This window comes from Dromaius novaehollandiae, chromosome 7, assembly GCF_036370855.1.
Source record: "Dromaius novaehollandiae isolate bDroNov1 chromosome 7, bDroNov1.hap1, whole genome shotgun sequence".
Taxonomy (NCBI): domain Eukaryota; kingdom Metazoa; phylum Chordata; class Aves; order Casuariiformes; family Dromaiidae; genus Dromaius; species Dromaius novaehollandiae.
In genome coordinates this window covers 26,678,937-26,692,874 of record NC_088104.1, presented here as the reverse complement: position 1 = coordinate 26,692,874, position 13,938 = coordinate 26,678,937, and the positions used below count along the sequence as shown (strand labels likewise).

At 38.1% G+C, this 13,938-nt stretch overlaps 1 protein-coding gene and 1 long non-coding RNA gene across 4 annotated transcripts in view; one reads left to right on the top strand and one right to left on the bottom strand.

Moving 5' to 3' along the window:
• PDE11A (phosphodiesterase 11A) overlaps positions 1-13,938 on the top strand; it is a 144,859-nt gene that overhangs the window by 110,900 nt on the left and 20,021 nt on the right. For both annotated transcript variants that reach the window (XM_064515014.1, XM_064515016.1), the window contains 4 exons: positions 2,934-3,043; positions 5,893-5,983; positions 8,280-8,380; positions 12,619-12,696. In XM_064515014.1, coding sequence (XP_064371084.1) covers positions 2,934-3,043; positions 5,893-5,983; positions 8,280-8,380; positions 12,619-12,696 — 380 coding nt within the window. The remainder of the gene's footprint in view (positions 1-2,933; positions 3,044-5,892; positions 5,984-8,279; positions 8,381-12,618; positions 12,697-13,938) is intronic.
• Positions 7,688-13,938, bottom strand: part of LOC135328864 (uncharacterized) — a 74,728-nt gene continuing 68,477 nt past the window's right edge. The window contains exons 3-5 of one of the 2 annotated variants that reach the window (XR_010390003.1): positions 10,694-10,774; positions 10,351-10,528; positions 7,688-7,782 (exon numbers count right to left, since the gene is read on the bottom strand). This is a non-coding gene — a long non-coding RNA (uncharacterized LOC135328864). Of the gene's footprint in view, positions 10,529-10,693; positions 10,775-13,938 lie in introns of both variants that reach the window. The other variant, XR_010390002.1, reaches the window with a different exon arrangement.

The following is a 13,938-nucleotide window of genomic DNA, read 5'->3' as shown; positions in this document are numbered from 1 at the left end:
AACTACTAATAGCAGAAGGATTGCTCTTACTGTGGTTTTTTTTCTTGCATGAACAATCATAGTGAATATGTGCCTCAGTTTTTCATCCGTAAAAAAGAGAAAAGCAGGTCTTACTGTAATGTAGTGATGTCTAATTTGTACTGTGGTAACCTCTAAAGGCCCAGCTGAGCTCCCATTTAAAGCAATAGCAAAATTCAGCTGGGTTGAACAAGCCAACCAACAAAAATCCAACAAAGCTTAAACCAGCTGTTTCACTCCCGTATCAGGTTTCTATATGTGTAAACATATATTTTCTCTCTCCAGATGGACACTGGAGAATTATTAGCGCAGTCCTGCAAGCTATACTTCTCTATTTCAGACTCACCCAAATATTCCAAAGACAAGCACTGAAGCAAGACTGCTCCTGCGAATTAGTAACGTCAGACGAGAATAAACCGCAGGATCAAGCCCTGGCTGGCTTGTTACTGGTGCCTTTGTCTGACACACTTCATATAGATACTTATTTTAAAAAGTAAAAATAAAAAAGTTAGTAGTATAAAATTAAAATCCCATCTGGTGTGCTAACAGCAAAACATATAAATGTGAGGCGAGATATAATGAATGCAATTCATTTCCTCACGTGAAAGAATGACCTCCATAACTCACTGGAGACTCTGCCACTCATGAGTTATGGGTCATTCCTTTCCTGGTGAAAATAAATTCTACTGCGCCATCGTCTATCGTTATGTATTTTTTCTTTCTATGTGTAAATTTTAAAAAAGGGGAAACATAATCTTCTCCTTTCTTGCATTATGTACAAAAAAGATATTCTCTTACCGTAACACTGTTTCTAAATTAAATATTTTTTATTAAATGAAATACACTATATTTCTCTCTCTATATATATATATATTCCATGACAAGATTTTTGATTAAATAAAATGTTGAAGTTATTCTTGAGATATTGTTACTGTTAGTAAATTCCTTAATCTATTTTTCTATGTTTATAATACAGGTTGAATCCTCAGGTTTAATAAAAGCTTGTCTTATGCTAAGGACCATTTATTACAGCAACAATTTTCTATTATAAAACTTCTATTTTTAGTGGTTTATAACTCAACCATGAACATTTTCTCTGGAATGAAACTTGGCACATGACATGTTGTCAGTTACAAGTACTTAAAAAAAATTTTTTTTAAGAGACCTTGATTATTCTTTGTTATATGACAGCAATATTTAAAAAATCAAAACAGAAAACACCATGTTTTTCATATATTTCCTCTGCCTGTATAGCTGTTACTGAAACTAAAATTTTAAAAGCAATGGAGCTAGAAATGAGGAAAAGCCCTTTCATAATAGTTAGGTCACTCTGTACATGCATGGATTCTGTATGAGTGAAACCTTTTGCCCTCATTTTTGATTATCTTTTTTGATATGTGAACTTTTGAGTCCTGTTGTAAAGCTTTCCTAGCAAGTCTTGTACTTCCTCAGTTTCCACTAAAATGTATGCCTGAGCACCTAGAGGATCTTGGCCCCCTATACTGCCTAAATATTGACAGTCACAGAGTAGATTAGAGAAACAGAGGATTTGGGATTTGAATATGAATTTATTGCAGTGAAATTTATGGGCTTCAGGGTCACTAGCAGAGTTTTCACATGGTATTTCAGGGACTGACTTGCATTCCTGAGTGGGCTGGACATTCCTAAAGGAGAGCGAGGACATCAAGCAACACTGATGCTTACTGTCTTAGAACCACCTAACCCTCTCTTCGTCAGGGGGTAAAATTATGCTCCACTGAAAATCAGTGGGATTCAGGATTTCTTACAATCTAGTGTTCAGTCTAGGCTTGGTCTTCCAATGTATTATGTATTTCTTTTATATGTTTCTTTCATAGTAACTAAATCTTGCTGCTATTTAAAGAGTGTGGTCAGAGACTGGCACTGTGGAAAGAGAAATGTTGTTATATGACTTTCTCAGTCAGAGAAAGCTCAGTCACTCATTTTTACAGGCAGTACTACCTTACATTTATGAAAAGTTGAAGAATCAGATTGTTTCTGTCCTGGGTAAGATGCTTGAAACCAGTGAGGCGGTATTTCACACAGGCTCCAGCACCTCACCAGACACACTCTGCTCAAGATCCTTGAGATTATCAATAACAGTAGTGTCTCTTCTCTGGCATGAGGCAGTTCTGGCAGAAAAACTGCTGTGGCAACTATCTAGGAGGAGAAATAGAGCGATTAAAAAAAGTGTTTCTAGGATCAGCTCCCCATTCACATGGGCATATCTGGTTGGAGCTGGTCATGGGCAATTTCAGTACATTAAATTTTAAAATGTTCCCTCAAATTCAAGCAGATATCTGCAGCAGAATTACACCATTTGAGACAAAATCTCCTCAAATCTTGTCACATTGTTTCTAATTTCTGTGTCCTGGAGAAAAAATCTCTTAATAGATTGTAATGGTTACATAAAATATATTTTAGCTGGTCTCTTTTATAGGTCTTCTGATTTCACATCTCAAATGTTTCCTACAGTAGGAATCGACTAAGATGGTCACCTCAGGATTGAAGAAATCTCTGTCAAAGGACTTCTCTTGATAATTTCAAAATCAAATGAATTTTGTTTTGTATTGCGCTCTCATGAAATTCCAGTTCCTGTCTTAGTGTGTAGTTATTGGTTTTTATTTTCAGTTCTTTTCCCCTCCAGTGCCTGGGTAGTGGGGAAATGGCATGTTGGAAATGCAACAGAGAGATAATAATAGATCACTCCAAGGACATTATCTATTCTGCTAACCATCTAACATACTGCAGGGAATATAATATGACAATAAAGCATTCATCTTCTCCTTACTGAAAGGTTCGTGGTATCAGAACAAAGTTGACTGTTGCTCAATAGACCTACATTACTTATCCCTTCTGCTTCTGATAGTTACAGCTGCTATTTCTTGTGTTCTCAGACAGCAGGATTTCAGGAGATTCTGACTGAAATTGAAATCCTTGCTTTGATTGTGGGATGCTTATGTCACGACCTTGACCACAGGGGAACCAACAATGCCTTCCAAGCCAAGTGAGTTTTCTAATTCTTATTACTTTAATTTGTTTTTCTTCCACAGAAGAGCAAAAGGTGACCAGGATAAAGAATGACATGTTAATTCCAGGCTGCCAAGGCCAAGTATTCTGATTTTTGTATGTAGTGAGGGACTATCCATCTTTATAATTCTCCGTTTTTTGGAGTAATTGCTGACTTGTCCTTTGTGTCAAGCTGTGGATGGGGTTACCCCAATGCACTAAGACCACATGTAGAAATACCAAAGATGTTCCTTTCAGGCTCAGGTATGAATTCTGGTATTAGATACAGGTAACTGAAACTACCTGGGTTGCTTTTGCTGGCTGGAATGTAAGAACTTAAACAAAATCTTGTTAAGATTTTAAAAAGAAGAGAAAAGAAAATAGGTAAAACTGAAATCATGCACATAGGGCTGCTGGTTTGCATAAATGGCTTCTCCTTGGCCTGTCCCATACACTGGAGTTATACAGAGCCTGTTTGGAGATCTGTCTTGGTGCACAGGGGGTGGCTTGGCCACCCAGTAAAATGGTCAGTACCCACCAGAACGTGATGCTGGGTTTTGCAGACAGATTCTTACGTCACCTAAATGAGATTTTGCTCTCTGGATCTTTTTCAATTCTAAAAATGAATTTTATGCTAGTCAAGATGCTTAGGACCTCATCTAGCAGCCCTGACTTGCACATTTTTTTACTCTCCAGGGTGTTGCACTCAGACACATGTAGTGAGGTAGAAGCAGCTTAGTAGAAGGTTTGGTGGTACTCCTTCTTACTGGGAGGTAGGGGAACTCCCTTGATCAAGGCCAAATTGTGCCCAAATTCTGTGTTTGAAAGGCAGCAAGAAATATCCCTTGACAACATCCTGGCTCAGCTCTGCAATGGAGCTGTCAGTCACACAGATTTCTTCTCCATAGCCCATGTTGTTTTGTTGACTCCCCGGGTCATCTTAGGAGACTTGGGGAGACCTTGCGGCTCTGTTGCCCTGCAGATCCCAGGGTGTGTTTGCAACTTTGTCTGTTCTGCATTGCTGCTAATCCTGTAGTCTGGGGGGGAAGTGGTCAAATGGTTGTCCAAAGATATTTGAAAGACAGGGTGATGTTGTATTAGCCTGCTCTGTCCTATGATTTTATGTGCAAAAGAGGATCCTGTTTGCTGCAACTTGTGTATGCATGGACTGCTGCATTTCTGGGGCGAGTTGCCTCACTGAACATCACTCAAACTGATGTTTCCAATGTTCTCTAAGCTGCCATGTCCTCAGCTATTGGTGTTGCTGTACAGTCTCAATGAGACGACGACACTGTCTGGATCTTCAGTCATCATAGCCAGGAAAACCAATTGCAGTGCTCAAAAGACAGAGCTCCTGGTGCAAAGGTTACCAGGCACTGCCAAATACCTTTTTGCAATTGAGTCTTGAAGAGAATCAGAAAAGATGAGGCAAGTAGAAAGCTCAACTGATTGATGTTTATATTCCTGATTTACAAGAATAAGACGTAAGATTTGCATCTCCACAGTTTTAAGCCCTTATTAAGTTAACCACTTCTTTACTGTAATGTTACACAGCAATACTTCTTGGGCAGAGGGATGGGTGAATTAAAGGTAGAGGTTTCAGCATTAGACTGCTGTCAGTTATCCTTGTTGTTGGACAACCGTGTACAAAGTACTCAGTAGAACTCTATAAAGAAGTTGCTAAAGATGTACACAAAAGACAAACATTTTCACACATGTATAAAATAACCCTGAAAACAGAAGCTGTAGCTTTTACAATAGCAGCTGTGATGTATTCCTCTAACCTGAGTTATAAAGTTAAGCATCGTGTTTTCCCATTTTATCTTCAATGTTCGATACTGCTGTTTTGTGTGATCAAAGTCCCACTGGTATATGATGGAAGCAATATCACAGTTGTCTGAAATGGCTCTGTTACATTCCTCAATACTATGTCTTCTAGGGATGATGTTTCCTGATCAACTCTCTCTAATAGAGCTGCCCCTGATAATTGAATATCAGTATGTTGTGATTTTGTAGTATGCGCTCCTAGGAGACTCTTTGTTTGTCTCTACCATAATCTCTGATACTCATTTCTTTCGAAAGAAAGCCCATCTCGTTGCTTTAGGTTGGGTCCCAGAAGTGAAGTGGTGAACATTAAGTGCCCTGACAATCCAATCCTATTCCCTGTACTTCCCAACAATTCTCCGTTTCATAATTACATTCTGTATTTTTTGTCCTTTAAACTTGGAAAATCCACCTGTCCTATGCATCTTGAAGCTAATTTTGTTTGAGACAATAAATGTGATTAGCAAATACATTCTGTGGAGATGTTAAACTTTCCTTTTAGATTCATAGCTTTCACTTCTGATTTTTTGTTTACTGTAGTATTTTTTAACCGCCTAGTTTTATGGACTGTAAAGACAGGAGCTCAGCTGCACTTGCAGTGTTTTTTTTTAAAAAAAGAGTTTGTAAATGTTCATTTTAAGCTGCTGTTATTATATTTACTAAGAACTGAAAATACAAAGCAGTAAAAGAAGAGATGGCCCCTGCCCCAGGGACGTTACAGTTTGTCTCCACTGCAGACTGCTGCGTCTCTGCCGCAGAATCGCTGAGGCATTTTTGAAAGTTCCATTCCAAAATTTCATGTTGTTCCAGAATAATCCTTAGTTTGCTGATGATATGTAGCAAGGTCTGAAACGTGAATGCCTAGTATCTAGCTTTAAAGGAATATTTTGAATCTTTCAACTCTCCCTGATATGGTTACTGAAACAGAGAGTGCTACTGTGTGCTTTCATGACTAAATTGTCTCTGAAATCTGCTTTGTAAGCAGACGAGCAGTGTTTGTTGACTCCCCATGTTCTGTTTCAGGAGCGGATCAGCCTTAGCTCAGCTCTACGGCACCTCTGCTACCTTGGAGCACCACCATTTCAATCATGCTGTCATGATTCTCCAGAGTGAGGTACAAAAGCATTACTATTAATCTCACTGTAAGCTGTTGGGCAGTTTCAGCCAGGGAAAGGAAATACCACACACAGTACCTTTTTAATGCCCTCTCCTTGAGGAATTATTTATTGGTTACCACAAAGGTCACAACTAGCACAAAATTAAACAACTACGAATGCTGTTCATATAGCCTGGAGGTTATATCTGTCTCAATCAGCTAGCGGCAAGGAGAACATACCCTAATCATGTGGCCGGCTTTTACTCAGTCTTTACATATATCCTGCTCAGCGGAGTGATAGGTAGAGGAGCTCTTACCTTTGCCACAGGTCTTGTGTTCAGTATATCACAGTCATCCTTTACTGGCCCAATTTAATATTTTGACAGTTCTTTTGTAATCAGTATTTTCATCATAGTTTTGAATTATTTTGTTAAATGACTTTTTTTTACAATTATACTCTCAGTGATATTGTACTATCCAAAGTATACTAGCTGCTTTGCAGATACGTATGAAGATACAGTTCTTGCCTAGAGTATCTTCTGAGTAATGGTATGCAGCATGCACTAGCTGGGAGACGTAGTAAGTAGGGGAAGTAGAAGGATGGACCCACGTTCCTTACAAAACAATGGTTGCATTTTGTTAATTATACAGAAAGCTTATTACAAAATGTGTTTAGTATATAGAAAACAAAAGTACTGTTCATATTTACTCAATTGGAGACTATATGCTGCTCTGCAGTAACTTTCAAAGAGCATTTAGGAGTGTCCTATGATCACAGGCAAATGGGAACAAGGTGATGACTTTACTTCTGTATTCAATGTTGCAGAGATCAGTCATGGGATACTGACTATGGCTCTAGTATTCAGTTTCTTGACGTTATGTTAAAAATGTAGCTATGGGAAAGGAAAGTCCCAACATCTCAAATAATCAACATTTTAAATAATCAGTTCAATCTGCATATCTTAGGTTATCTTGTTTAGAAGGCGGTAATGGGAATTAAATGGCCCTTTATACTAGCAGAGAAAGGCATAACAAAAAGCTAAAAGTTGGAAGTTAAGCAAACCAATTCAAAATAGGGAAAAAGGAACTCCCCCCCACCCCCCCAAACCAATGAGACTTCAGCCACTGGAACAAGCTTTCCTGGGAAGTGTTGAATTCTCTGGTTCTTGAAATATTCACCATAGCAGGATGTCTTTCTGGAGACAGGCTCAAGACAGGCATAATTAGATGAAAGTTTATAGCTCAGATCAGAATAGATGCTTTTTTAATCTTTACAAGCTTTAAAATCAAGATTTTTTTTTTCTGAAATATACTCCAGCTTCTTTCCTACATATAAAATACTACTTCCCTGAAATGCAAGTTCTCCTCTGATCATCAAGCATCTTCTTCTCCAGGTCCTTATTTCTAGACCAGAAAATTAATCCCAGTGGGATTTTTATCCAATATTTGTTAATGAAACACAACACCCATCAGTTTGGAGTAAGTGTAGTATTTTATTTATGTGAATTTAATCACATGTGATTGATGTTACAGCTAGAATTCTCCATTAATTTTGCTACTTACAGTTTGTTTTTTGCAGGATTTAATGGAGAAATTATAAGATCTCTGTGCCTCTTACTTTTCAGAAGTTTAGTTACAAAAGCACCTTCCTGCTCCCAAATATCAATATTAGTTTGTTCCCTTTCATTCTGGTTATGGAGCATCTTCCAAGACCTTAATCCACGGTTCTTTAAGAAGTCACGTACTGGGCCTACAAAGGGCCTTCAAACTGCATACGATTGCTGTTCTTCAGGCTGTGTCGTGAAGGCTTGTATACCCTGTAAGACAACCTCATAATAGTCAGACTGAGCAAAGATACTGTTTTGAATGAAAAACTGATTTAGTGTCTTTGACTGCTCTACAAGCAGTTTGTGTGCCTGCAAGCAGCAGCACAGATAAATCTATTAGGAGCACAACTCAAAAGCTGCAATGCACAGCTCCCAAAAACATTTAATAAGAGGAAAGATTGAGATGTATCCATAGTTTTTCTCCATAAACTGAATCTGTGCAGAGTCAGATCAAAGAGTAAATCTTTTCTCTAGAGGCCATAATTTCAGTAGAGTTTAGAAAAACATCCCAGGTGTTTGATTACAATGGTCAACTCTTCCACCCCAATGTAATCTCAGTAGTATTAACATTATTATTTTGTCATGGTTTTGCCATGAATCAGAAAAAGCCTCTGCTACAGTGAAATCATAGACTAAAGAGTTAGAAAACCTTTTAAAAACCTGTATTGATTGCTAGCCCTTTACCTCCTTTATCTCTTTCATTATAGGGTCACAACATCTTTGCTAACTTGTCCTCTAAGGACTACAGTGACCTTATGCAGCTTCTAAAGCAATCGATATTGGCAACAGACCTCACTCTGTATTTTGAGTAAGTATTGGCATTTTTTGTATTTGACAAATGAAAATTCGAAGAACATTCTCTAATGACCTATTAAATACCAATAAGGATATATAATGTGAGAAATTAGTGTTCAGCTGTGGTTGAAGAGATTTAGTCTAATACTTAGTATATCTTAGGCTAATAGAAATATCTCAAGTGTCCAAGTAAGTTTTGCTTTAATGCATAACATGTTTGTATCAACAAAAGGCAAGTGAAGTCATAGGCTACTACTGTACTTCAAAGCAATCGCAGGAATCAGCTACAGCTCAGCCCTGTAATTCCTCTGTCCCTTCTGTGATAATTTCTTTGGGCGTTTAGAAAATCAAGGGTGTTTTATAATTTTTCCACCATTTCTGAGTTTCAAATCTATAGTGGTATACACAGCTATGCTAAAAAAAATACTATATTCAATTGCAGAGCCAGATGCTGAGGTAGTGAAAGTACATGTGGCTTCTTTGAAGACAAACTATGCCAATCTGCATCAGATGAGGGTGTCTTGCAACATTAATCTATAGAAGTATGATACGATATTTCTCGTAAAGTTTTCTTCATTTTCCTTGTTTGCATATCAAGTCTTCAAGTTGGTGCTATGATTTTTTTCCAAATACTGCTAATAATTGCAAAATATTCGCAGAGAGAATGCATGCAAGTGGGCCTGTGGTTGGAGGAGTTGAAGTGTCATGGTGACATTACACTGCTGGAATCACACACTGGCACATGTGTGTGGCTGACTTACAGAGAGAAGTGCTGTAGGTGTGTGGTTTTGTGTACTACCTCCCAAGGCTTGACAACGTTTCATCCTTAGGAATTTTTGTGCTTTAAGAAATAGTTTGATTGCCATTAGCCATTGATTGCCATTATCTTGTACAATGCTACAGTGTAACGCTGCAGCATTTAGTAATGGTTTCTTAACTTTTAGGAGGGAAGTACAGATTTTTTCCATCCTGAGTGCTGATAGTTTTCAGAAAGTTTCCAGAAAACTTTAGGCACAGTCTTTACCGTGTGATCTGTTCATCTATCTGTATTAACAGTGTGTCTTTAACTGAGTACTAAGGGGGATGGTGCTATGTGTGCTGTGTTGATTTTTCTCAGTATTTGATTAGTGTCAAGGGCTCTTTCCTAACAAAACATGCAGTAACCGAGACACTGATGTTCTTTATTTCCTGTAAGCCTACTCTCACAGAAGCTTTCTTAATAAAAGTGTTTTAATCAATAACGTTATTATAAATGACTTCTAAGAGTAGTATGTGAAATCCCGCTTATAATTTAGCATTAAAATCTGAAGCAGGAAAAATAACGTACTCTTTCAACATACTCTTTCTGCAGCTGCCTGTTAAGATTGCTTGTGATTTTGAGGAGTAATATGACTATGGAAATTGCTGACAGCTTTACATGAGATACAAGGGCCCAAGCGCGGTTTCAGTGTGGATTCTCTTGTCTAAACACAAATAACAAGGGCTGCAGAACTGGATTGCACAACTGGTTGTGAGGGATCCCTCTGTGGGGGAGGCATCTTCTGCAGCTCTTGGAAGAGCAGGAAGCTCTCTCTTAGAGAGGGCCTGTGGCCGTGTGTCAGGATGAAACCCAGTGCAGAGTGAAATGTGATAGAGCTTCCTCTCCTGCCTTCCTTTGGCTGAAAAACTACATGATCTAGTTTAGGTTTTTAATGCAGAGAAATAATCTCCAAAAAGAGACATCAGCTGAATTTCAGGATTATTCTTCCCTGGCTTGCATAATTGATTTTTATGTGCTACATAAATCAGAAAACTTTTAGCAAATGAAGCCTCTTTACTTAGAAGTCTGCAAATAAGTTATCTTTTCTTCTCTTGTTATGAATCATTAATCAGGCCACTGTTATGCCACTGTACTTCCAAATGTGAATGAAAATCATTTCCCAGAGATGATGACTTACACCTGTAAGAGACACCCTATGTGAATAGATGTTTCCATGCAAATACCTTGCTACCCAAACTTGTTCTTTCAGTTTAGTATCTGCTTTTGTAGAGAAGGACATTTTCATATCAGTATTCTTAGAATGCCTGAAACCAATGGTCGCAAAGTCTGGCTAGCAGCCAGGACAGCAGTCCAACTCCAAGCGCAGGAAGACCTCTGTGACCTTCTCAGGGTACTGCTTTTCTACAAACAAATAAAAAGATGGCTTTCAGTGAAAGATCAGATGGGGAAAATATGCTTCATTTTAGTAGATAATTTTAAATGATGCTTGTATATAATACATAATACGTAGATAAATAGTAGATAATATGTAAGCACCCCAAAGGAAATAATAGATTGTTTCCTTACACATGGCTGCTTTCCTCAGATTGACCCTTTTCCGTCCCGGAAATTCCTTGTAGAGTTAGACTGCTACTTCTCCATGCGTTTCTGTGGATTTCAAAGCAAATTCTTATTTTAAAGCGTTTATCTTAACATAAGGCCTTGAGACTCAACTACATTTTCGGTTATTGTTTATGGATCTCTGTAATTTAAATTTGAATGTTTGAGGTGTCTGAATTGTCACTTTCCTGAGCTTTCAGCTTAAAAATTGTTGCCTGTTTTGTGCCAATAACATATGAACTGCCCAAAAGAACCAGGACTTCAGAATGAAAGAATTATCCCATTCTACACTGTTATACTGGGCACTGAAATCCAGAATGCAAAAATCCACTGCTGTCTGTCCTAATAGAACATGCAGTTGGTGATGACGATCTGCTCAGGATTAGGCTGATTTAAAGTTTATGTGCCAGCTACTCTTGGCCATTAAAATTTTCATCATTGCAATATTTATTCCCACTGGGGCCATCATCCCATGAATTTGTATGAGAGAAATGAATTTTGTTTTCTGCATGTGTGACTTTGCATTGTGCTAGCAAATTTTGTAACGTGAAACCATTTTATATCATGTTTCATGAAACGTAAAGGGATTAGATATCATCACGTAGTCCCTATGTCTCTCAATTCTAGTTGTCATCATGAAATCCATTATAGAAGGAGCCTGGAGTAGAAGTGACTAGTCATATAATGCGCAACACTCAAGGACCAGAGTAACGCAACATGGCCCATTTTAAATTTTGTCCAGTGGTAGTGAGCAATATTCCCAAAAGTATGCATCTCCTCACGTGTAAAACCTGAACTCACTGCCATCAGACTGCACTTTCAAATTTATACGTCACACATTTGAATATGAAATGAATGGAAACCAGTGTATGTTTGCACAGAAGTAATTTGCAATTGAAGTGTAATTACTGCTCAAAACTTCAGTCCAGCTGAAGTAGATGTAGAAAATACTAGACTCTCAACTCTCTCCTGTTAGAAATCTAACTACGTTTCCACTTGACAAAGAGACAGCACAGACCATTGTGAGATGGGGCTCTGGACTGTCACCCAGAAAATGTATTCTGTTTCTGGCTTTGATGTTACTCTGTTGTGTCACCCTGGGCAAGTCACCTCATATTTTTTCCCTATTTATTTCCCTATTGCTAGTGCAGGATCTGTTTCACACTGTGTGTGTAGTCACACTGTGTGCAGTAAGAGTCCCTTGGATTCTCAGTGTGTATTGCCGTAAAAAATTGTAGACCGTGATAAGTCCAAATTTTGATACTTAAAGGCTCCAAACAAGTGTTAACATGTTTTGACTCACATTTTATCAGTCTTTGAAGAAGTAGAAGATCTTCTAGAAGACAAAGCATGGGACCAAGCAGGGTGACCTAGTTTCTAGTTAATAATAGCTACTAACTCACTGTGACGGCTGCAACTCCTGTGTCTGTGCTCTCTTCTATATGTTAGAAATAGCAGTACTTAGACATCTCTGAAAAACCCTTCAGTATCCAGAGGTTTAAAAAAAAAAAAGAAAGAAAAAAAGTATTTTGCAAGGGCAAGTAAAGACAAGTGTGCATATTTCAGGGGTGTTGCTACTGTCTGTCCGTCCACTGCTGTAGTCAAATATTTCACGCTTCCATGGAAGACTGAACACTTTGGTATCCTTTATTTCCTTATCTGTGGAGACTATAAATACAGTATCTCTTTTACCAGGCAGCTCTGACATTGATGACAGACATTTATAGAACATTGGAAATTAGTACGGTTTGCTTAAATGGACTGTCAGTGTAACATCTTTAACAATAACGCATGGGGTGTAAGGATTTCGTATTGTCAAGAGAACAGTGTTTCTGCTGCTGCACTGCCCTGAAAGTGTCTGCTCCCTTCTCTGATGATCTGTTTTGTTGCAGGAGAAGAACCGAGTTTTTTGAACTTGTCAGTAAAGGTGGTTATGACTGGAATATAAAAGACCATCGAGAAACATTTCGGTGAGCACCATTATTTCTTGCTTTCTGGTTATTTCCATGTATAGCCATATTTGTTTAAATAATTTTGTCTGTCAGGGAGAGAAGACTGCAGTAACAGGAAAAGGTAGCTTGTTCTAAAATAAGCAGGTGATTTCTAAACATTGTGAAACCAGAAACAAGCACGAAAGGAATCAGTATGACCTCACCTTTTCCATTCCTATTTCTGCCTTCACATTTTCTGAGATGTTTTCTTCCCTTTCTCCTAGCCTCACCAGTTACCTCTCAGCCCTTCCACTCTTCCTCCAGAAAGCACTAATATTCTGCCTCAGGGCTCAAGGACCCTTCTTGCCCATTTCTCTTTCCTTCTTCATCTCAGCTGTTTACTTTCATTGGCCAAGTTTCTCTCTCTCCTAGTCTGTAGCTGAGAATTTGCAGACACGCTGTACTCTTCTAGCCCTCGCGAATGATCTGGGCATGCACACCATAGGAAACCTCGGACGTTGTGGGTGGTTTGGGTACACCCCTCTTTTGAGACACTAAAATGTATGCGTTTGTGTGTGCGTGTCTGATTACGTCTCAATTTATCTGAAATTTCATTAAAATTGTGTTTCCTTTTGGTCTTTTGACTGAAATATTGGCCATTTTCTATTTTCCATATCATTTCACCCACCCCTAATTTTAGATTTGGGCAATATATCTGATGCTTCATTTTCAGTGCCCTTGTTCTTCATTTAAACTTTCTCAGACTTTTATCTGCATCATGTACTGTACATAAACGCTTTCTACAGCTGAATGGTTTCTTTCTTCTAATGCATATAAAACATGGTTGTAGCCAGGTATTAAACTACAGTGGAACAGTATAGCTCATATAGTAAATCTTAAATTTTTATTGCAGATGAGCAGTAGAAACTGCTTAAACAGTGTCTGGGATGCCTCTTATGATTATAGGTTCTCTTGCTACAGCAGTCACTTACAAATAGGCAAATAAATTAATCCAGTTTTCAGGTATTATTATATAATAATACCCTTACTTATATCATGTGAAGCACATGCTTGCTGGTATATTATCTAAATTAATATAAATAGTGTTAGGAGTACTGCAAAATTAGCAGTTACTCTCTTGCAATACCATTTCTTTTCTAGTGTGCAGCGCACAGTACCAAAAATTCATCTTCTGATGACCCGCAATACATTAGGCTTCCTAGGCACAATTGTGATGTAAAAGCAATCCTGATGGCTGAGATTTCAAACGTGTCATTCTTT